Source organism: Bidens hawaiensis, unplaced genomic scaffold (assembly GCF_021521415.1).
Source record: "Bidens hawaiensis isolate Kalapana, Puna unplaced genomic scaffold, B.hawaiensis_p1.1 tig00014196_1, whole genome shotgun sequence".
Taxonomy (NCBI): Eukaryota; Viridiplantae; Streptophyta; class Magnoliopsida; order Asterales; family Asteraceae; genus Bidens; species Bidens hawaiensis.
In genome coordinates this window covers 185773-210355 of record NW_027492220.1, presented here as the reverse complement: position 1 = coordinate 210355, position 24583 = coordinate 185773, and the positions used below count along the sequence as shown (strand labels likewise).

General features: G+C 38.3%; 2 protein-coding genes across 2 annotated transcripts; both read right to left on the bottom strand.

The window, feature by feature from the left end:
• Positions 1–5947: 5947 nt before the first annotated feature.
• Positions 5948–6415, bottom strand: LOC143546032 (uncharacterized). Its single transcript, XM_077037787.1, has one exon. It carries the CDS (start codon positions 6413–6415, stop codon positions 5948–5950), a length of 468 nt encoding a protein of 155 aa, XP_076893902.1.
• Positions 6416–6916: 501 nt separating this feature from the next.
• Positions 6917–7600, bottom strand: LOC143546031 (uncharacterized). Its single transcript, XM_077037786.1, has one exon. It carries the CDS (start codon positions 7598–7600, stop codon positions 6917–6919), a length of 684 nt encoding a protein of 227 aa, XP_076893901.1.
• Between the last annotated feature and the right edge of the window lie 16983 nt (positions 7601–24583).

Here is a 24583-nt window from a genome sequence, read left to right as displayed (position 1 = left end):
TTTATTGAAAAATAGTTTGATTAGTTTGTCTATCCATCATACAGGGAACTTAAACAAGCTTTACCTGAAAAAAAATGTTAAAAAAGAATTTTCTTCATGGCTTAATAGAAAGCTAGACGAGTCTCCCAACTGTACTAATGAACTTAGGGCATTGGCACATGGTCCGTTGAGTGCATATTCTTACTTAACTTGCATAGTCAATGGCGTTAGATTTGTGGTACATGATCGTGATCTCAGATGCCTTACCCAGAACAGTGGTGTTGTGTCTTTTGGAGAAGACAATACACCATTTTATGGTCAACTTCAGAAGATCATTGAGTTGAACTATTTAAGTGGTTACTCAGTTGTAATCTTTGGTTGTAAATGGTTTAACACGTCGGGTAAGGGATGAATAGTTAAGAAAGACAATATTCTTTCTATTGACGTCAGCCGTCAAAGTTATGTTGGTAGTGAGTGGTATGATGAGCAACAATACATTTTAGCCACTCAGGCTAAACAAGTGTTTTATATCGAAGATCCTACAAATTCCAATTGGAGGTTTGTGGAAGACGTTCACCATCGAACACTCTAGGATTATCCAAGTGCTAGTCCCGTTCATGAGATAGATGTGTTGCACGACACTCGATCATTTGATTATAACTTTGAAGGCGATGACGCAAGTCTTAGCCCCTCGATTGTCCAAGCAACAAGCGTTAAATGTGGTAGCTTGTTTATTGACTTAGGATACTTGCCCATGGTGTCGGGTTTAGGTGAAGGTGGTTCGTCAAGTCTTAGCCCGCTGATTGTGAACAATGAAAGTTTCAGTGATGATGATGTAGAAGATGAGGGTATATACACTTCAGACGAGGAGGACGACAATGATGATGATGATGATCTTGTTGACACAAGTTATATCAGTGATGGTCCTGAATGATTGTGTTATATTAGTGATGGTTCTGAATGATTATGTTATATTGGTATTGATTTGAATGATTATTAATGTATGTAGACACTTGTCTCTGCAATATGTTATATTATTGCTTATTAATTGTTAAATTATGATTGTTATTTCTTCTTGCTCTCTATCTTTTATTTTTATTTATTTTTTGTAGAAATGGCAACTTGTGCATGTTCGCATGGTGGAGATAGTGGGGATCGACCTCCACTTGGGCGTTCTTTTAAGACCCCTAGTGGTTGTGAGTCATGTAAGTTAATTGTTCTACCTTAATGTAGATTTGTTGTTTATTAATTGTAGTGGTCAGTTTACGAGTAAAATAGATTAGTAATAGTGCTTATTGGTAGATCTGGTGATTAGTAGTAGTGGTTAGTATGCATATATCTTTGCTGCTGTGGAGTGGTAAAAACAGTATACATAGATTTGGTAAATTTAGGTATACTGTTTTTACTGCTGGTAAATCTTTGCTGCTGGTATTTCTATGTTTATTCTTTTTACAACAGTATACACAGATATGGTGCATTTCTTTTACAACAGTATACACAAACCTGGTTGTATATGTACCCTTAGAATGTCAATAAACATAAATACCTGATTGTTTCCGCTTGTGTTCTTGGTCATTTCCTAATTTTATATTTTAGAAGAATTTCTGTAAGGCGCAAGCCGTTCAGAACTTGCTCGCGTATGTTTTTGAGTATGGGTCAATGTTAACTGCTCAATAATACTTTTTTAATTTGCTAAAGTTTTAATTTCGCTATCAATGTAGCTCAACCACGAAAGCGAGGGGTAGGTGCCAACAAAAATTTAGACATCGTGAAGAAGAATAACAACAACAAACCACTACCCGTGGAGTTTGATATCGAAGGGGCAACATATAAACCTGTTGGTGATTATCAAAGCATGTTCGTACGATGCATAACAAATGGGCTTCCTAAAGTGGTTTATTTCCACTATTCAAGATGGAAAAATGTGCCCAAAGAGGAGAAGGGAAAATTGTTTCGCGTACTTAAATGTAATGTTTGATTTTTATTTCAATTTCCTATTTTTTAATGTTTTTTATTTACTTTTTGTAGAATTATTTTGATCTGGCCCCATGGACAAACTCACCACATTGGGGAAAAATTAACGATGACATTAATAGTAATTTTGCTAATCGCTTTCGGGGTCTTAAAATGAATTTGGTAAACATTTCAAGAAAGTTGGAGGTAAAGAAGATTTGGAAAATTCAAGAAAAAAGCCTCATTCCTTAATTGACATAAAAAAGTGAAACAAGCTTATTGATGACCTGTTTCTTAATCCTAGTATGCTGAGCGCTAAGAACAAAACGCAAGAAATAGATCAAAACAATCTTACCCAAGTTGTGGTGGGAGTAGGCCGTATGCTCAAACAAGACACTTGGATGTAAGAAAAGTTATTAGTATAATCTATAGAAGTATTTACATTTGATTCAAATCTTAGTAATATTATTATTGTTTATAGCTGCAATCTACTGCAAAAACAAGTGAAATCGAGAATTGGAGGTCAATGCACTTAAATGTCAAAGGTGGATTCGTTAACAACCAAGCAGCCCAAGATTGGTAAGTTTGTTTATTTATATTTGGATATATAATGTATATGTATGCAATCAGATTATAAATCTAGGATAACTTATAGTGAAGCTTGAAAGCAATCAGATTATAAATCTGACCATTTTATTCTTTAATATAGGACAAAATTCAAGAGGAGGTTAGTAGGATGCAAAGGGATGAGGGCGATGATAAGCCAATTGATGAGGTAGAGTGTCTTCGACGTGCACTTGGTTCTCGTAGTGGTTGGGCACGAGGCATTCGTCTAGGTGAAAAGTACATCAGCCAATGTCACGTCCGTATACGAAACAACACCATCACAATGGGACACCATGCAACAACAAATACGTCAATTGATCGCCGGTGTTGATGGACATGAAAAGAACAAAGGTGAATCGAGTAAAGATGTTGAAAATGAAGACATGGATGTTGATGACGAAGATGGTGAAAGTGAAAGAAGTGAGTGATTAGTTATGAACAATTTAATGGTTTGTAGTTTTACGATTTAAACGCTCGTAGTTAGACGGTTTAATGATGTGCTTAAAGTGGTATATAAAAATAATGCTATTACTCAACCTAGCACAACGAGTAATAAAAACCTAGAATACCCTAAACCAAACCACTAGCAACAGGCAAGTGAACCTATCGGGTGTAGAATGGCTATGGGAAGTCCGAGAATATCGAACCCTAGAGACACCAATTAAATTAACGAAACTAGATTCTAAAAGCTAAATAAATTAATAATTAAAAAAAAGATTATTTTTGGATTTTTATTTATTTTATTTTAAAACTAAAAATTATTTAGACTATTTAATTAAGCTAAATTAACTAATAAATTAAACTTAAAACTCTAAAACTTAGACAAAAACAATAATGAGAAAAGCGTTACCTAGGCTTGAAATCCTATTTGTGAATCTTGGATACTTATCGGCTATGGAAACTGTGATGGAACCGGGATTTAAAGATACGACGCCCTAGACATCCTAGTGGATCCCTGATCATTCTCTGGGTGTCACCTAAAAGGATTACCTAAGGGGCGTATGACGCAAACCGGTTGGTTGGATTACCTCTCAGTCTCTCCAACAATATTAAAGTACTCTTATGATTAGATCACCTCTCAGTTTCACTAATCACAATACATCCGGGAGTGTAAGGGACGTAAGGAGTAACCTAAAGATGCTCAAAAAGACTTAGGATACCAAAAATCAAAAGACAATAAGGGGGAAATCCACTCTCGTGTAATCTATGCCCAAACCACCTAATGACTAAGACAACCCCAACTATTTATTACCTCTTAGTCTCAAGATAGGTAGAACACTTAAAATCTCTAAACTCTCAAACAATAGTTCGTATGGAATATGTCGACTATAAACCATAAACTAGTTACGAACACACAGTAGGTAACCTAATATGCGTCTACACATGAAAGACTTTCACAAAGACACATATGGAACTAGTGAATAAAAGTAAATTAATAATAAGTATGCATATTCATCTTAAAAACATCAAAAAGTCTATTACAATAATATTAGTCCAACACCAATAACCAATAAAACCGACAAGCAAACCAAACTCAACAAGTATTCAATCAAAGCCTAGGCAACTAAATAGAGTTTAGCCAATAATCATGTTCAAGAAACTAAAATAAATAAATTCAACTAGTTTCATAATAATAAAATTAAAAACAAAAGAACCGTGTTGAATGAGTAAGTGCGAAACCCAACACCACCCAAACAAATTGACTTTTGGCTGCCTTTCTAACTTCCAAATCACAAAGCTCCTCCCGGAAAGAATAATAATATTCCTTTGAAAATAACTTCTGTTCAGATTTCTTTGTGAACAAACCAATCAACAAACCTTGGTGGTGGCTGCTTCTGAGGTGACCAATCCACCGACCTCTTCAATTAATTTCCACTCGTCCCCCTCTGACGGCTTTAGGGTCTCTCTTTATATTAATTTTCTTCACTTGTTGCCTACTTCTCGAAAGCCCAATATTTCCAGCCCATAATTTCATATCACCATAAATCTCTTGGCCCAATATTCTATTTGTTATGTTTTTCGTAAAGCCACTTCCGTCACAACAATCTACAAATAAAGACAAGGAAAACAATTAAATATTTATGATTTTCTTTTCTTTTGATTCCCGAGCCTTTTTTTTTTAACAAGCATGGCAATAATAATAAACAAATGAAAATATTGAACATATCATCCAAACTTGTGTTACGTTTCTTTCTTTTTTTTTCTTTTTTTTTATTCTTATTAAATACTACATATAATTGTAACAACTATAATATATCATAAGCTCGACTCGTCATTCGTCGGTCTCAAGATAATTAAATTACTCCATTTTAGCTCGTTGTCTCATGAAACCATTAAACTCACATACGAACCAAAAAAATAATACTATTCAATAAAAACTTAGCTCGAAATGACTTAAAAGTATAGGGAATATATATATAATAATATGTATAATTTAGACAACATCAAATATCCCCACACTTAAATCTTTTTCGTCCCTGAAAAAGCTATTTGCAATGTAATCATAATTGGAAAACTGATTTTCAAAACATTTAGGTTATTTTAATTAATAATAGATAAACGCAAAAACCGCGATTGCCGATATTGTTGTCCCCTTAAACCCAGCCACCAACCTATGAAGCCCCCCATCATATTCAATGATTAAGTTCAAGTGATATCTATAAGCCTATGGGTCCCACACCTAAAGAGTTACAGATCCGTTTACCCCCATCTCAAGGCTAGTTGAGCATACCGACACATCCCAAATTAAGTGTGCTTTCTATTTTTTTTATCTCATATATATTAGTAGTTTTGAAAAACCAATCTCCAATTTTTCTATCATCTTCCATTTTGTTGCAAAACATTTAATTCAAGGGACATTTTATTTATTTATTTATTTTTATTTTTTTATTATTTGTTATATAAATATATACTTTTTTTAATTTTTATTATTAATTTTTTTTATTTTATTACTTTTTTTAAACTATCTAAAAAAACGCCAGTTTCTCATCCCCACACTTAAATTTCACATTGTCCTCAATGTGAGACAGGAAAAAGACAAAAATAAAGCAGAAATAAAATAAAACAAAAAAAAATAAATAAATAAATAAAGAAAATGGAACATACTCCCCTGGTAATAAGGTAGTGATCTTCATAAGTCAAGTTCCAATAAAGCGACCGTATAGGATTTCATTCGCGGCCGCGGCTTTTGGGTACCCTTCTAAAATCAAATAAGTTCAGAACGCCCCCGTCCGAATGGAGATTGAGTACGAATGATAGCATCCAAACATGCAAAACAAAGCTCAAAGCACCCAAAGCAGACATCAAGCAGACTCTAAAACTTAAAACTGACTCAAAATACAAGAATAAAAGAAAACAAATAAAAACATATACAAACTTTACACTTGGCATTGCCCGAGTCCTATCCCTATCAAGCAGTCAACCTAGGGATGTCGAGGAAAAACACGTCTTCCTCAACCGAATCAACCGGCCCACCAATATAATGCTTCAACCTATGGCCGTTTACCTTCCACGAGCTCCCATCAACATCTCGAATTTCAACAACACCATGCGGGAACACCTCCTTGACCGTATACAGTCCTACCCATATCGATCTAAGTTTACCTGGAAATAACTTCAGGTGGGAATTATAAACCAACACTCGATCCCCACACTTAAACTCTTTCACCTTCTTCAACTTCCGAAGGTGCAACGCCTTCGTACGCTCCTTATAACTCCACGATCTCGCGTACGCCTCATCTCTCAACTCCTCAACCTCATGAATTTGGAGATACGGGTTTTTCGCAGCCTGGGTTAGGTCAAGATTAAGGGATCTCAACGCCCAATATGCTCTATGCTCTAACTCAACCGGCAGATGACACGCTTTCCCATAAACCATCCTAAAGGGTGTGGTCCCAATAGGTGTTTTAAATGCTGTGTGGAAAGCCCAAAGCGCATCATCTAACTTATTGGACCAGTCCTTTCGGTTCTTGCCGACAGTTTCTCTAGAATTCTATTCACGCCTCTGTTCGCGTTCTCCACTTGCCCGCTCGTCTGTGGGTGATAGGCGGTGGATAAACGATGGGTGACCCCATACTGTGCCAACATCTTCTCCATCTGGGCATTGCAAAAGTGTGTGCCCCTATCACTAATCAAGGCCTTGGAGTACCAAACCGACTAAACAACCTCTTCAAGAATCCCACTACAACTCGGGCGTCATTAGTGGGCAAGGCTTGAGCCTCAAACCACTTGGAAACGTAATCGATAGCCACGAGAATGTATCAGTTCCCTCGAGAAGAAGGGAATGGACCCATGAAATCAATGCCCCAAACATCGAAAACCTCACAAACCTGAATAGGTTTTGGGGCATCTCATTACGAGATGAGATGTTACCAGTGCGCTAACATGCATCACACTGTCTGACAAACTCGTGTGAGTCTTTGAAAATCGATGGCCAATAAAAACCGGAATCTAGAACTTTCCTCACAGTGGAAGACGGGCCATGGTGGCCACCAGTTAAACTCTCCTGACAATGTCTAAGAATCTTACGACCTTCTTCTCTACTCACACACCTCCTCAACACTCGATCGGTGCCTACACGAAACAAATACGGTGAATCCCATATGTAATGGCTGGCATCTGCGAAAAACTTCCTCCTCTGCTGATAACTTACCACTCCTTCGGCCAGATAATTCGCAATGTCAGAGAACCATGGAAGACCTTCCTCTTCAGCACTAACGTATAAGACTGGCTCGGTCTCAAATCTCACTTTCACCATCATCAATGACTCATGGGGAAACCTATCCTCGATGGTGTCCTCTCTAATCTCCCCTCTCTTCGGATCCTCCAAACCTGACAAGCGATCCGCAGCAACATTCTCCGCTCCTTTTTTATCTCTAGTCTCAATATCGAACTTGGAAAGCAGGAGAATCCATCGTATCAAACGAGGCTTGGCATCTTTCTTGGCGAACAGGTATCGCAATGCCGCATGATCAGTATAAACGATGGTTTTGGATAGCACGAGATAAGAACGGATTTTTTCGAACACGAAGACCACTGCTAGAAGCTCCTTCTCGGTAGTCATTTAGTTCTCCTGAGCATCATTGAGGGTCTTGCTCGCGTAATAGATAGGATGGAAGTGCTTGTCCTTCCGCTAACCTAGAACAACCCCGACTGCAAAATCACTAGCGTCGCACATGAGCTCGAAGGGTAAGCTCCAGTCGGGTGCTACTAAGATAGGGGCGTTAACCAGCTGCCCCTTGAGAAAGTCAAAAGCCTTTAGACAATCAGCATCAAAGTCGAATGTGATGTCCTTCTCTAGAAGGCGAGTCATGGGCCGGGTAATCTTAGAAAAATCTCTGATGAACCTACGATAAAAACCCGCATGCCCAAGAAAACTACGAACAGATTTCACACTAGTCGGTGGAGGAAGTCTACTGATGGTATCGATCTTAGCTCTATCTACCTCAACACCGTCTCGTGAAATCTTGTGCCCGAGCACAATGCCTTCAGTCACCATGAAGTGGCATTTCTCCCAGTTCAACATCAACTTCGTCTCTATGCATCGCTTCATCATCCTTTCAAGATTAGAAAGACATTGATAAAAAGAGTCCCCGTATACTGAAAAATCGTCCATAAAGACCTCCATGGAACTCTCGATCATATCCTGGAAAATCGCTACCATGCAACACTGGAAAGTAGCCGGAGCATTACGTAACCGAAAGGCATACGTTTGTATGCGAAGGTACCGTATGGGCATGTAAAAATGGTCTTTTCCTGATCCTCATGCGCGACGGGGATCTGGAAATAACTTGAAAATCCAAATCAAGAAAACAGTAAAACTGTCGTCCCGACAAGCGCTCCAACATCTGATCAATGAACGGAAGAGGAAAGTGGTCTTTCCTAGTAGCGTCATTAAGCCTTCTGTAGTCAATACAAACCCGCCAACCTGTGACTGTCCGAGTAGGATAGATCAGGCCAGCGTCGAGGAGTTTGATAACCTCCTTCTTGACCACCTTCGACATGTTAGGGTTGAGCCTCCTTTGAGATTGGATTACAGGCTTGTACTCATCCTCCATGAGTATCCTATACGTGCAAAAGTTCGGGCTGATGCCCTGAATGTCCATCAGTTTCCACGCAATAGCCTGTTTGTGTGCCTTAAGCACATCAACCAACCTCGACTTCTCATCATCCGTCAACCGAGAGGAAATGATGATGGGCAAATCAGCCTCACCGTCCAAGAAAGCATACTCCAAATGAGGAGGTAGCTCTTTAAGCTCAAGGGACGGCGGTGCCTCAATCGAAGGTCTCTCCTTCGGTCCCTCGGTGCTATCAGCAACCGTGAACACCTCGGGGTATTTAGGAAGTGAGCTAGCAAGAATGCTTAGGTCATGCTCCAGGGGAACATCAACCTCGTCCTCCTGATTGAGCAAATCTGCTCCAGAGATGTAGTCAAGACAACATGAGATATGAACGTGTCAAGAAAGTAAACAGAATCGTCCTGACTACTGGAGTTCCTCATCGATTTGACGACATCGAAGGTGACGTTTTCCTCCTCCACACGAAGTGTAATTTTGCCATCGAAGACGTCAATAAGCGCTTTAGCAGTACGCAGGAAGGGTTGTCCCAAAATGAGCGGGACCTGATCGTCAGCCTCCATGTCAAGAATAACAAAATCCACGGGAAAAGCAAATTTATCGACTTTAACGAGTACGTTTTCCACGGTTCCCCGCGGATATTTGACCGAACGGTCGGCCAAGGATAAACTCATGCGCGTCGGGACTGGCTCGCCAAGGTCTAGCTTTTTATAATGAGAATATGGCATCAGATTTATGCTAACACCTAAATCGGCCAATGTGTAGCCCTCAGTCGAGCTGCCAAACAAATACGGGATCGTGAAGTGTCCCGGGTCTGCTAATTTCTCCGGCAGCTTGTTCTGAACTACCGCAGAGTATCCTTCATTTAGACATACCGTGGAAAGCCCCTCCAGCTTCTTTGTAACATCCTAAAATTTTAATGTTGAATAAAGAAAGTTATGTTTAGTGATTTCGCGTTAATTATTGGATATCGAGTAAGGAGCGGATCATGGACTTGGATTAATTGAGATGGGTTAAATGAGAATGGGCCTTAGGTCCATGGGATTTAAGGGATATAAATATCCCCTAAACTCTAAAATATCTTTCATTTCACCATATTCTCTAACACTCCAAAACACACACACCACACACCAACACCGCCGCCGGCCGAGGGAAGAACCGAGCCAGATCCGAGAGAGAGAGCGATTAGTTGTGATAACAAGTTAAACAAGATCCAAACAAGCTCAGAAAGGTATGATTCTTGATCTTTGAAGTTTAAAGATCCAAGTTTTATAGTGTAGATACGACCGAAAATGGTCGGGAAGCGTAGTGGGTGATGTCGAACCTTAACAAGGGTGTTAAAATCGCCAAAATGCTCAATAAAAACCAAAACAGCGGCTGATCTGGGCAACTTCGCCTGCAACTGGGCAACTTCGCCTTCAAAGCGATAACTTCGCCTTCAAAGCGATAACTTCGCTTGAGGCCAAGTTCGCCTAATTGATAACTTCGCTTACGGCTAAGTTCGCCTGATGACAACTTCGCCTAGAGCTAAGTTCGCCTGAGGCTTAACTTCGCCTAAAGCCAAGTTCGCCCGATGACAACTTCGCCTAAAGCTAAGTTCGCCTAAGGTTTAACTTCGCCTAAAGCCAAGTTCGCCTGATGACAACTCAGCCATGAGAAGCGAAACAGGCATTTCGCTTCGCTTAGCTCAACCCAGCCAGGGGCTCTGCCCCTTGGACCCTGCTAGGGGCTGCCGCCCCTAGACCCCGCTGCCAGGGGCGCTGCCCCCGGACCCCCGTTCATTTTGGGTAGTAGTTAAGACTAGAAAGATGATATGAGTAGTGATAGTTGTTTGATACGTATACTTGTTATACAGTCAGCCATGCACAACTGAAGAAAAGGATTACGATTAACGGTGAACGTAACCGTGTTCAGGTGAGTTTCTAGCCCCATTCCTTGTTATGTTTTCGGGGTTGTGTGCATACTTGATGTGTTGATTAATGCATTTATCCTAAGTGATAAGTGTATGCCATATGTGATATATGTGATATGAATGAATGATTGCTTGATGGTACGTGAACGATCTTCAGATATTGCACGTACTGTCAGGTTGTAACGCTAGGTATAAGGTAAGTATGTTATGTATGCTTATGTGTATGAATGTGATAAAGTTAATAAAAGAAGGAAAGGATGGTTGTATGGTAACGAAGAGGGAATCGAACCCTACTAATATTCGAGAACTAGGGAACCGAACCCTACTAATATTCGAGGAAGGAGGGTACCGAGCCCTAATAATACTCGAGGTATGATGTATGGTTGTATGGTAACGAAGAGGGAATCGAACCCTACTAATATTCAAAATCTAGGGACCAGACCCTTATAATATCTGTGATGTTAGGGACCAGACCCTTATAATATCTGTGATGTTAGGGAATCGAACCCTTCTAATATTCGAAAACTAGGGACCAGACCCTTATAATATCTGTGAGGTTATAGGGCGAAAGGCTCTTTAAAACGTATGATTATGTATGTAAAGAAAGTATGAAGGTAAAAATGAAAGTAAAAGCACTTAGGTGTGTATGAAAGAAAGTTAAGAGGTTAAGTATGAAATGTAAGAATGTATTGTATGATTATGTGATTAACTAGAACTCACTCAGCGTAGCTGACTTTTAGTATGCACGCAGGTGAGTAGGATGAGGCAGCTCGCTTGAGGAGACACGTGGCACTGAATAAGAGTCTGGCATCTGAAGACTTATGATGTTTTAATTTTAATGCTTTAATGTTGAAAGACAAAGGATGTTTTGAGACAAGTTATGAATTATGTAATGTTTTATGAAAGTTTTATATTCCGCGTAAATGTTTTAATTAACTCTGATATTTAGAACTGTGTTTATGAGTAAATCCAACACGAAAGTAGGGCTACCGGTAACGGGGCCTTACATTCTTCTTATTCGAAAGAAGATTTTTTAAGAATGTAGCATATTTGGGCATATGCTGGAGTGCCTCGACAAACGGAAGATTGATTTTTAACTGTTTAGACGTGTCCAAGAAATGTCCATATTCCTTCACCTACTTCTGCCGTAGAAGACGGGCAGGATACGGAACTTGAGTAAGATCGACTTCGGGACTCTTCTTCTCTTCAATCTTCTTCTCAGCAACAATCTTCGCAGGAGACTTACCGTTTGACGCGGTACTTCCGGGGGCTTGCCTCTCGTGCATCCTCACAGGAGCCTCCATCTCTTTCTCCTCATCCACCGGCTCCTCATCATCTGTCGATGGTTGCTCTCTATCGCCTCCTCTACCGCTACGGGTGGTCACCGCCTTCAGCTGTGCCTTTGGGTTAAGCTCGGTGCTTCCCTGAAACGATCCAACCTGCTTATTAGGTAGCATATGCTTCATCATCTCATCCATCTTTCGAGACATCTCCAAAATTGACGACTGCTGGTTCTTCAATAAGGTGTCGTGCTCAGCCAGTCTATTCTGTGGGTTATTATCTCTATCAATAAGGTGGGAAAGCATGGTAGATTGCTTAGATAGAAACTCCTTAAGATCCGGGTCCATACCACTGCTCTTCCCCACACTCGAACTCCCTGCCACCTCTGTATCTCTAACATGACTTTGCTCCTGCCTCGGCTGAAAGCCCTGAGCATTACCTCCCAACCTCCAACCATAGTTTGAGATATTCCTCCATCCTGGGTTCCCATAGGCATTCGGTCCTCTATTCTAATTTCCCAAATAGTCCACCTGCTCCTGTTGATCGATCGGACAATCAACTGTTTCGTGCCCTCCTCGGCAGATCTCGCACCTATTAACAACCTTCTTCAAGTCCTTAATTTCCCTCTGAATTGCCTCTAAGGCAGCCATGATGCTAGTATCATTCGAGACTTGATGGATGCCTCGAGCGGAAGAAGTGGTGGTTTTAAAAGTTCCTCGGGTGGACGATCCCTGCTGCTCGGCTAGGGCGAAGCTCTCAAACATCGACTCGCACTCATCTATATCCAGCTTCTCTAACATGTCCCCTCCAGCTGACGTATTGAATCTCTGCTGCATCTCAAATGTCAGCCCGTTATAGAATTTCTCGACTACGGCCCATTCGGACAGACCATGCTGGGGGCATCTACTAAGCAGATTATGGAACCTTTCCCACGCCAAAGGGTATGACTCGTCAGGGTCCATGCGGAAGGAGTAGATCTGATCACGAAGTCGCGAGGCTTTAGATGACAGAAAATACTTCTTTAGGAATCTATCTTGAAGTTCGTCCCAGGTAGTGATAGACCCAGGGGGAAAGTTTTCCAACCATGATGAAGCTCGACCCTCAAGAGAAAATGGAAAAAGATGAAGGTAAATAGAAGCACGAGTGGCGTTGGCAATATGAAAAGTGTCGCAGATGCGAGTGAATTTGTTTAGATGGCCCGGCGCATCCTCGTCTTCAAGTCTGTGAAAAGGGGAGGAATAAGTAATAGAATTCATGATGTTGGGTGGAATGTGCCAGCTACTAGCATCGGGCATCGCCGGACGTGTGATAGCAGACTGTCTCCCCATAACTCCCTCATTCGCTCTCGAGTGAACCGTACGCTTAGGGGGAAGAGCATCACCCATATCTGAAGTGGAATTTGGAATGTGTACCTTGCTTTTGTGTAAATCACGTGTAATCTCCCGAAGCTCTCTACGGCGCTCACAAAAATTTCTCTTGGGTTCGTAAGAAACAGTGAACTCTGGTGGTCCTAGCGAACGAGTACGTCGCGTATGTTGAAAAACAGTTAAAAGAGTGAGGACCCAAACTTATCCCTAAAGCACACAAGGCACAGATAGCAATTAAGAGTAATTAAGTAATAAAATAAAATAAAATCTAATTGTTTAAACTAACACTAAAAACAAAGAAAAAGCAAATAGAATCTAACTCGCCAATTACCAAGTGTCCCCGGCAACAGCTCCAAAAAACTTGATGTGCTTAAAGTGGTATATAAAAATAATTCTATTAATCAACCTAGCACAACGAGTAATAAAAACCTAGAATACCCTAAACCAAACCACTAGCAACAGGCAAGTGAACCTATCGGGTGTAGAATAGCTATACGAAGTCCGGGAATATCGAACCCTAGAGACACTAATTAAATTAACGAAACTAGATTCTAAAAGCTAAATAAATTAATAATTAAAAAAAAGATTATTTTTGGATTTTTATTTATTTTATTTTAAAACTAAAAATTATTTAGACTATTTAATTAAGCTAAATTAACTAATAAATTAAACTTAAAACTCTAAAACTTAGACGAAGACAATAATGAGAAAAGCGTTACCTAGGCTTGAAATCCTATTTGTGAATCTTGGATGCTTATCGGCTATGGAAACTGTGATGGAACCGGGATCTAAAGATACTGATGTGTTGTAAAACACTCGTATTTTTCGCACGTTTTATCTACGTATATTATTATATTTTATATGTTTTAACTTGTTTTAGATAGGTTTTACATACATTTATTAATCTTGTAGGTTTTGGGTAAAAGAAAGGAAGAAACCGGGACTTTTCGAGAATTCTACGAGCATTTTACGCATACATTTTCAAGTAAACAACTCAAGGCCCGACCCGTATGCATCATGGAGGCCCAAGACCATATTATATTATATTATATAAAAAAAATAAAAACCCTAAGGCCAGGAGAAGTTCCGATCGCAGCAGAGCAGGAAGGAAAAAAAGAAAAAAAAGTTTTTTCGGCTAGGGTGTTGATCGTGTAGCGGCTAGGGAGGGAAGAAGACACAAGAACCAAGCCTCGGGAAGGTTTTTCATCAGTTGTAGCAGCCAAGAACAGCCCGGAATTCATTCATATCCTTACATCTTTTTAATTGTTCATATACTTTGATTTACTTGTTCAATTGATTAGTAGTTTTGCAATTACTTGAGAGATTGACTTGTTATTGATTAGTATTGGTTATTGAATGTTTGAATTGATGTTTAAGATGAGTTTAATGATTTTTTTTTAATGTTCATGGCTGTCCAAAGATGATTATTGGCTAAACTTGTTAGTTCTACCTAGGAATGATGATTCTTGTTAGTGTTTGATGAGCTTTTTGGATTGTTTGGTTGATAGACTTGAATTGCTATTGTAAAGTTTGATTTAAACATGAAATAGATTGTGTTTAAGGGCTGGAAATTCTAGTGATTCATTGCATAAACCCCGTGTGTTGATTGATCGGTGCATTGTTTGATTCTAGACTTTGTGTTTAGGGTTTGTTTGCAGTAGGAACAACCGTAGGGTTTTGTTGCGGGATTAATTGGATTAAGTACAGCGGTTAGACACCTTCCTTGAGACTGAGAGGTGATAGGAAGTTAGGGTTGTCTCGTTGCCTTTGCATGCTAGAATAAGGATTGCGCGAGAGCGAGTTCGTTTCTTGTCAGGTTTAGGTGTTTGAGCGACTAGTTGATCTATTTTGGTTTAAGTTGAATTGTTCCTCTATCCTTGGTTGTGTAGTATTCATTGCCATTAGGGTCGAGTGTTGGTGAGACCGAGAGGTGATCTAGCATTAGAACATGTTAGAAATTGTTTCCTGGTTGGGTCGTTTTAGCCGATTTTGAGTAGTTTAGGCTTGTTGAGTGAGACCGAGAGGTAATATAGTGAGCCCGAGCGATCCTTAGTCGTGTCATCTTTAGGGACCGGTGTCTTGAAGTCATCCAATCCATTAGCTTGGTAGGCCTACAATTTGATTCAGACCTAGGTAGACGTTTTTCTCCATCCGAAGTCAACTCAGTTAGTTTTCCGTTAAGTTTTCTATTTTAGGTAACTTTTGTCGGTCAGTCTTGTTAGTTCAGTTAAGTAATTAAAAATCAAAAATCAATTAAATATTATTCTAAGGTAGGTCTTGTCTAGGGTTAGTGATCGTTGGCGTCTTACGTGTCCACGTGTTCGATACTCGGACTTCCTAGGTCTATACTACTTGTGATCGGTACACTTGCCGGTTGTGTGTGGTTTTAGGATTTTCGTTTTAATATTAAAGCTTAGTTGTGAGGGTCATATTTATAGGGTTATTAGACACACATCAGATACGACGCCCTAGACATCCTAGTGGATCCCTGATCATTCACTGGGTGTCACCTAAGAGGATTACCTAAGGGGCGTATGACGCAAACCGGTTGGTTGGATTACCTCTCAGTCTCTCCAACAATATTAAAGTACTCTAATGACTAGATCACCTCTCAGTCTCACTAATCACAATACATCCGGGAGTGTAAGGGACGTAAGGAGTAACCTAAAGATGCTCAAAAAGACTTAGGATAGAAAAAATCAAAAGACAATAAGGGGAAATCCACTCTCGTGTAATCTATGCCCAAACCACCTAATGACTAAGACAACCCCAACTATCTATTACCTCTTAGTCTCAAGATAGGTAGAACACTTAAAATCTCTAAACTCTCAAACAATAGTTCCTATGGAATATGTCAACTATAAACCATAAACTAGTTACGAACACACAGTAGGTAACCTAATATGCGTCTACACATGAAAGACTTTCACAAAGACACATATGGAACTAGTGAATAAAAGTAAATTAATAATAAGTATGCATATTGATGTGCGTCGGATAACCCTATAACAATAACCCTCACAACTAAGCTTTAAATTTAAAACGAAAATCCTAAACCACACACAACCGGCAAGTGTACCGATCGCAAGTAGTAGAGACCTAGGAAGTCCGAGTATCGAACACGTGGACATGTAAGGACGCTAACGATTACTAACCCTAGAAATCGTATGCGTAAAAAGCCTTTAAACTGCTCACGAAGCTCGGATTTTCTTCCAACTTTTCCATAACCTACAAGATAAAGATTAATATTATAGTAAGGCTTAGGCTTTTCCATCTTGTACACGGGCTAGGATTTGAGTTTTACTTGAAATCGTATGCGTAAAAAGCCTTTAAACTGCTCACGAAGCTCGGTTTTTCTTCCAACTTTTCCATAACCTACAAGATAAAGATTAATATGTAAAACCTATCTAAAAGTAGTTAAAATACATAAAATATAATAATATAACGTAGATAAAAGGTGCGAAAAATACGTGTGTTTTACAACACATCATATATTCATCTTAAAAACATCAAAAAGTCTATTACAATAATATTAGTCTAACACCAATAACCAATAAAACCGACAAGCAAACCAAACTCAACAAGTATTCATTCAAAGCCTAGGCAACTAAATAGAGTTTAGCCAATAATCATGTTCCATAAACTAAAATAAATGAATTCAACTAGTTTCATAATAATAAAATTAAAAACAAAAGAACCGTGTTGAATGAGTAGGTGCGAAACCGAACACCACCCAAACAAATTGACTTTTGGCTGCCTTTCTAACTTCCAAATCACAAAGCTCCTCCCGGAAAGAATAATAATATTCAACTTCTGTTCAGATTTCTTTATGAACCAACCAATCAACAAACCTTGGTTGTGGCTGCTTTTGAGTTGACCAATCCACCGACCTCTTCAATTAATTTCTACTTGTCCCCCTCTGACGGCTTTAGGGTCTCTCTTTATACTAATTTTCTTTACTTGTTGCCTAATTCTCAAAAGCCCAATATTTCCAGCCCATAATTTCATATCACCATAAATCTCTTGGCCCAATATTCTATTTGTTATGTTTTTCGTAAAGCCACTTCCGTCGTCACAACAATCTACAAATAGAGACAAGGAAAACAATTAAATATTAAAATATGATTTTCTTTTCTTTTGATTCCTGAGTCTTTTTTTTTAACAAGCATGGCAATAATAATAAACAAATGAAAATATTGAACATATCATCCAAACTTGTGTCACGTTTCTTTCTTTTTTTTCTTTTTTTTATTCTTATTAAATACACATATAATTGTAACAACTATAATATATCATAAGCTCGACTCGTCATTCGTCGGTCTCAAGATAATTAAATTACTCCATTTTAGCTCGTTGTCTCATGAAACCATTAAACTCACATACGAACCAAAAAAATAATACTATTAAATAAAAACATAGCTCGAAATGACTTAAAAGTATAGGGAATATATATATATATATATATAATATGTATAATTTAGACCACATCATTTAACGTTTGTAATTTGACAGTTTAAACGTTCGTAGTTTGATGGTAGGCTATTTTGTTATTTGTTGGTTTAAGATTTTATGTGCTAAAAAATATGGATTTCTTATAGTTTCCCAAAAAAAAAACCTGGAAAAAAAAAGATAAATTTTCTACCCTATAGCAATGAAATTTTGTCTTTACATAAACATCACATTTAAAAAAAATTCTAATTTAAATTCGAGTAACGGTGACATGTCGTGGCTACAAAGTAAATAAATTTTATTATTTAATTACCCTATAGCGACGACAAGTCGTGGCAATAGATAATTTTAATATTTATTAAATCTTTATTTAATAATCTAAAGCCTAAAGTGACGAGAAGTCGTGGCAATAAGCCAACCCTATAGCAACGAACCTATAGTGATGCCTTCCCGACCTATAGCAATATCACTTAGGCAAAGACAAAGATTGCGACAACTTGTCATCGCTAAAGGCTTTGGCAACAACAAGTCGTTGCTATAAGGGGTATAATTTTCGTCATAACAGACAGAATTTCTTGTAGTGATTATACTTTATGAGAGCTACGTAAACATTCAAATCGTTTCCAGAACATACCTAAGATAAATGTGATATTAATGCCCGAAGTTATGAGGTTGAGGTATTCAGTGACTTCGGCGGTGTGCCTAATGTGCGAGGAGGAGGTGGAATTGGTGGATCATTTGATGATCTCGTGTCAATTTGCTCAAGATATTTGGAGTATTATTTCCTCTTGGTGCAAGTTACCTTCTATCTTCGTTTTCTCGATTAGAGATTTGTTGGAGCTACATCGGTTCACCCACTTTTAGAAAAAGAAAGCGAAAGCTTTTTATGTGGTGTGTTTGACCATCGTTTGGTGTATTTGGTGTGCCTAGAATGCGATATTGTTTAATGAAATGCCGGCGAACATTTGCAATGTGGCTGGAAAGATAAAGCGTTAAGTTTTTTGTGGGTAAAGAATCGGTGGAGAAATGTGGGTCTTACATGGGAGAAATGGCAAGGTTTTAATTTTATTTTGTGATGGGCTGGTGAGGTTGGGTATTGTAACGCCCGCAAATTTTTGTTAAAAGGATCTATGTGTTATAGAGTTTGTATTTTTACCAAGACTTGATCTGGCTTTCCTCGGGGACCTCTTTGTCTTTCTTGTAAGCCTATTTATATAACATTTAATCCAATACATCATAATTTATAAGTTGAAGGGCCTAGATGTAAAAGTTTTATAACATAAACCCTAACTTGCTTCCCTCCTCCTAATTTCCGATCGGCAGCCATAGGGGGGTCTCCTCCTCGATTTTCGTGTAGGTTCAAGCCATTCTCCGGCCTCCCGAGTCTAATTCAAGGTCGGTCCTACCTTAATACAAGTCTTTTTCACAATTAAACCCTTGTTGAACATGTTAGGGTTGAGTTTTGATGATAACAATTACTGACAGATTCGTAATCGTTTATTGCTCGGTCTGTAACTCGATGAAAATTTATTGTTTTTGATCGATTCTTACTTTGGGTCTAGTTTCCAGAAAGGTATAATATGTAATTTTTGGACGAGATTTGAATGCTTTTTATGATTTTATAAGATCGAGTGTCAAAGTTGATGCAGGATGACGGATTCTGGTCTGTCTTCCCGACATCATAACTCTTTTTCGACAAGTCCAAATTGGTTGGTTCCACTTCTAGAACTTAATATTTTGAGTTAGGAATCAAACCCAATTGGAATCGTTTAATATTGTTGGGTAATGATTTTTATAAAAATAAAACCATTATGTTGCGTACTGAGATAGCTGCACGTACCTTTTTGCGTTGGAGGAATTTTCAAGATTTTATGTGCACTAGAAAAATAAAATAAAAATATTTTAATAAACTTAAGACATTTATACAACTCTGGTAAAAATTTCATAATTTATTTCTATGGTTTTCCTATGTAATAAAATACATCCTTTCATGCTAAAATCTGCTCCTTATTCTCGACATTGATCAATTCTTTCGGTTTAGGACTTAACCGGTGGGTGACCAATTGAGGTCCTTTCGGAGCTGTTTTAATTGAAGTTCTTGCTCTATCATCTTCCGAGGTATTTCTTATATATCATACTTTAGTATCGTGATTTTTGGCATTAGTTAGATTGGTCAATTGTTGATGAAGTGAAAACTAGGTTTCGGTTGTCTAGTTTGTCAATTGTTGCGTCTAGCGTGTTGTTTGAGGGAACTAACAACCAATTCAGTTTGTGTAACTTCGGTTTGATATACGGGCTGTGGAAAAATGATATTTGTAAGTATTGGGGCTGAATTGGTTGTTGGTTACTCAAACGGGTCGGTACAACGCGAATTCTCATTTATTTGATAGTTGGTGCGTTGTGTTTGCGAGTTACCGACCCATCCAACTCGTGTAGTGTCGTGTGGACTTGTTGGCGGTGATTTTATTAAATTTGTTCCACACGGGACTGATTTGGATGTTAAGTGCCTAAACAACTCTTAAACGCACGTGTTAGTATCACCTAGTGCTTCCGGGGGTAGTTTGGGAATTCTTTAGTCCCGGGAGTATCTAAGGGTCGTGTTGGTAAATGTAAGGCCCCAGGGGCTGTTATGATTGAGTTTGATGGGGTCGAGGCTTTAGGTAACTCGAACCATGTTAGAGCATCTCGTAGGATAAACAAGTCGATTCGGTACCACTAGTAATTATTGCTCGTAATCCGGCAGGCTTTTGAGTTGTGGAAGTACTTAAGGGTCCTCTAGCCCGTTCTGATTGTGTGCCTCGTGTCAGGTGAGTTCATGATGCCCCTTTTCACTCTTTTCAAGTTTTGTGCTAGCATACACACCATATTACAACTTTACCCAACTTAACTCGTTTAAACTAATTGGATGGTATTACGTGGCCTTACTTGTGTTTGTGGGTTCATGATAATATGTGTGAGTTATATTCTATGCCTTAGGATATTTGAGACTCGTTTATGGTCATATATTCCTTAAGGTTGTAGACATTACTTACGACCTAGATTCAAGGATATAGGCTCACCCGTATCATGCCATGTCTTGAAATGATATTTATGAATGAGTATGCAAGTGTTACTTTATGACCATAGACTTACTTTCATCATGAGATATTTTTGGATGATATATACATATATAAATATGTATATATATATATATATATATATGTATACACATGTTTATATATGCGTTACTTTATGGCCAATAATTGGCGATGTTAATTAGTCGTTATCGACTAAGGATGTTTGCGTATGCCTGCTTTGTGTTTGCATACGGATGGATGGTGATCTTGGCCGGGCCAAACTATACTACTCAGGTTCTTAAATCCTGTGGTGGGCCCTGAAAAGTCCGTAAGGGGGAGGCTCGTGTGGCATGATCACCATCGGATGGGATGTTACGTGTTTGGGTTGTACGTGTGCTCGACGCTGATGTTATTACTTGGATGTTATGTTTTTGGGTTGTGCGTGTGCTCGACCCTGATGTTATTACTTGGATGATAATTATAGGGATATAATTATATAGATGTATACATATAAGTATGAATACTTATTGTTGATGATGGCTTAATTGTTGTATCCCGTTTTATTTTAAGATTTTTTTGAAAGATAATTATAAATGTCAATTATTAAAACTTGAACTCACTCAGCTCAAGCTGACTTTGTGTGTATGTTAGTGTGAGTTTCAGGTTAGGAGGAGGATGCTTACCGCTTGGACGTGCTCGAGGCTACTAGGACGGTTGAAGTTATATCTAGTCAGAAAGTTTCATTGATGAACATTGTTCTTTTCAATTTTACTTAAATACATTTAGATTTGGTTTTGGGCACCACTCCCGTGTTTTGGGAACTTGTTTGATCAATTATGACTTTGTCGCTGATTTATACTCTGAAACAGGTTTTAAAATAAATGACTTGCCTTGGGTTTAAAATCACAATTTCCTGGTTTTGAGAAATTTGATATTCCTTATTCCGCTGCTTAGTACTCTGGAACGATTTTAATAATATGAAATTGTTTGGCTTTAAATTTTTGAGAATGTTTTTGGATAGGATCACCAATTGTAGGATCCCCAGGAATCGGGGTCTTACAGGTATGCTTTTGTTCGTTGGGTATATGTGTTGTGTTGCGCTTCATGATTGATGTCAAAAACTTGATGTGTGTCTAATAACCCTATAACAATGACCCTCACAACTAAGCTTTAATATTAAAACGAAAATCCTAAAACCACACACAACCGGCAAGTGTACCGATCGCAAGTAGTATAGACCTAGGAAGTCTGAGTATCGAAAACGTGGACACGTAAGACACTAACGATTACTAAACCTAGACAAGACCTACCTAAAAATAATAGTTAATTGATTTTTGCTTTTTACTTACTTAACTGGACTAACCTAACTGACTGACAAAAGTTGCCTAAAATAGAAAACTTAACGGGGAACTAACTGAGTTGACTTCGGATGGAAAAAAAACGTCTACCTAAATCTGAATCAAATTGTAGGCCTAACAAGCTAATGGATTGAATGACTTCAAGACACCGGTCCCTAAAGATGACACGACTAAGGATCGCTCGGGCTCACTGGATTACCCCTCGGTCTCACACAACAAGCCTAAACTACTCAAAATCGGCTAAAACGACCAAACCGGGAAACAATTGCTAACGTGTTCTAATGCTAGATTATCTCTCGGTCTCACCAACACTCGACCCTAATGGCAATGAATACTACACAACCAAGGATAGAGGAACAATTTAACTTAAACCAAAATAGATCAACTAGTCACTCAAAACACCTAAACTTGACAAGAAACGAACTCGCTCTCGTGCAATCCTTATTCTAGCATATAAAGGCAATGAGATGACCCTACTTCTTATCACCTCTCGGTCTCAAAGAAAGTGTCTAACCGTTGTACTTTAACCAAATAATCATGCAGCAAAATCCTACGGTTGTTCCTACCGCAAACAAACCCTAAACACCAAGTCTAGAATCAAACAATGCACCGATCAATCAATACAAAACTAATCAACCAACACACGGGGTTTATGAAATAAATTAACCAATATTTCCAGCCCTTAAACACAACCTATTTCATGTCTAAATCAAACTTTACAATAGCAATTAAGGTCTATCAATCAAACAATCCATAAAACCTATCAAAACCTAACAATTAACATCATCCCTAGGTAGAACTAACAAGATTAGCCTAGCATATTGTTTGGACAGCAGCAAATATTCATTAAAATTTGTGACATCCGTGGCAAAACCGAGTACACCTTAGTACTTATAAACTCGAATAAGCGTTTCACCGCTTATTGCGTAACGAATGAACGATTAACCGAATGGGTCTGGTTATGACCCAAATATCCCGAGGGGCCATCTATACGAGATATATGTCTATTATAAGCCAACATACTGATAATATGGCCTTAGTTCGATAGCAAACACGTTAAACGAAAACATGCTCGTTTAACTACCCGCTATAGATTTAAACGCGAAAGATAGTTACAAACCAAGCATTGTATCATCCGTTAAGCCGAAAAAGACTTACCAAACACCTATTTGAAATGTTTTAAGAGATCCGTGAAAATATTTTCGATTTTTACAAATGTATAGTATGTTTTTATAATTTTACACAAAACTAGCCGAAAAACACTCGTTTTCGCGCTGTTTGTCGCACCCGATAAGTTTTTCGAGCCAAAAACCGAACCCGAACTAAATTTGGACTGGGCTTTTCGTTTTTGGGCCTTTAGAATCAGAAACTTGGGCCAAAATGGGCCCATGAAGCTTCCGATCGGCTAGCCCACCCCACCCCCATTTTTTTTATATAACTTGTTATGTAAGCTTGGTTATTCATTTTATTTGATAAGGAGTTGAGGTCCAAGCAGCTGCAAGCAAAAACTCCAGATTTGTTTCCAAAACCCTAAGGTAACAACTTAAGTAAGCTACTTTTACACTTGTTTAACCTTGATTAATACCAAAAAAACATGTCTTAATTGTTAAAAATCATTCCTAACCATGTAAAAACCCTAAAAATGGTCCATAAATATGTTTTGATCATACACATGGTAAGGAACCTGTTTTGATAGTTTTTTTGGCCATAAACACGGATTAAAGGGTTGGAACGGCGTTTTTACGGTTCAAAAGTTCGTTTCGGTGAACTAGCCGAAACCCTAAGTTAAAGGGCTGTTCTATTGATGAAACCTACTTGGTTTGTGATATAAGACCTGTACCTAGCTTATATAGAAGCACAAGAACCCGAAAATTGGATTAAGAGAGCGAAAACGAACCAAAACCGCAAAGGTAATACCGATTTACTCGCTTACAGGCTGTTTAGGTTAAGGTTGTGATGTGCATATTTTTAGGCCTTGAAATTTTGCAGGGACATCAGGAACCATGTCAATGAGTCTCTGTTCAAATTTGGTGATATTTCAACCATCCGAGAATATTTGACGAATTTATTACTGAATTGGGACATTTATTTGGGAAAAATAGCTAAACTACTTCAAAAATTATGAAATTTGTTTAGAAACTCAGGTTTGATGTGTTTTGATCACATATGAATTTTGGGATCATTTGGAGAAGTCTAAAGGTGTTTTGTGTATATGCGTTCGTGTGAATTTTTATAGCCGAATTTGGGTCGAAAAGAATATCGCACAAGCATTTTACGATCTGGAATTGATACAGGTTGATTTGGGACATGATTTGAGCATTCAGAAATTTTTGTGGATTTTTTGGAAATTGTTTGGGGTAAACGGACGATTTTCATGCGAAATATAGCTGACAAAATGAATTTTTATAAATTAATAAATCAGTAAATAATTCCAAAAATATTTTTATAAAAATCTACATATTTTAATTGATAAGTGGTTAAATTTTCATAATTTAATAATTAACGGTTAATTAATTATGTTAATTTAAAGATTAAACAAATTCAGTTT

Coding starts and splice junctions, on each gene's coding strand:
- LOC143546031 (XM_077037786.1), bottom strand. CDS start 7,600: ATGACTACCGAGAAGGAGCTTCTAGCAGTGGTCTTCGTGTTCGAAAAA.
- LOC143546032 (XM_077037787.1), bottom strand. CDS start 6,415: ATGGTTTATGGGAAAGCGTGTCATCTGCCGGTTGAGTTAGAGCATAGA.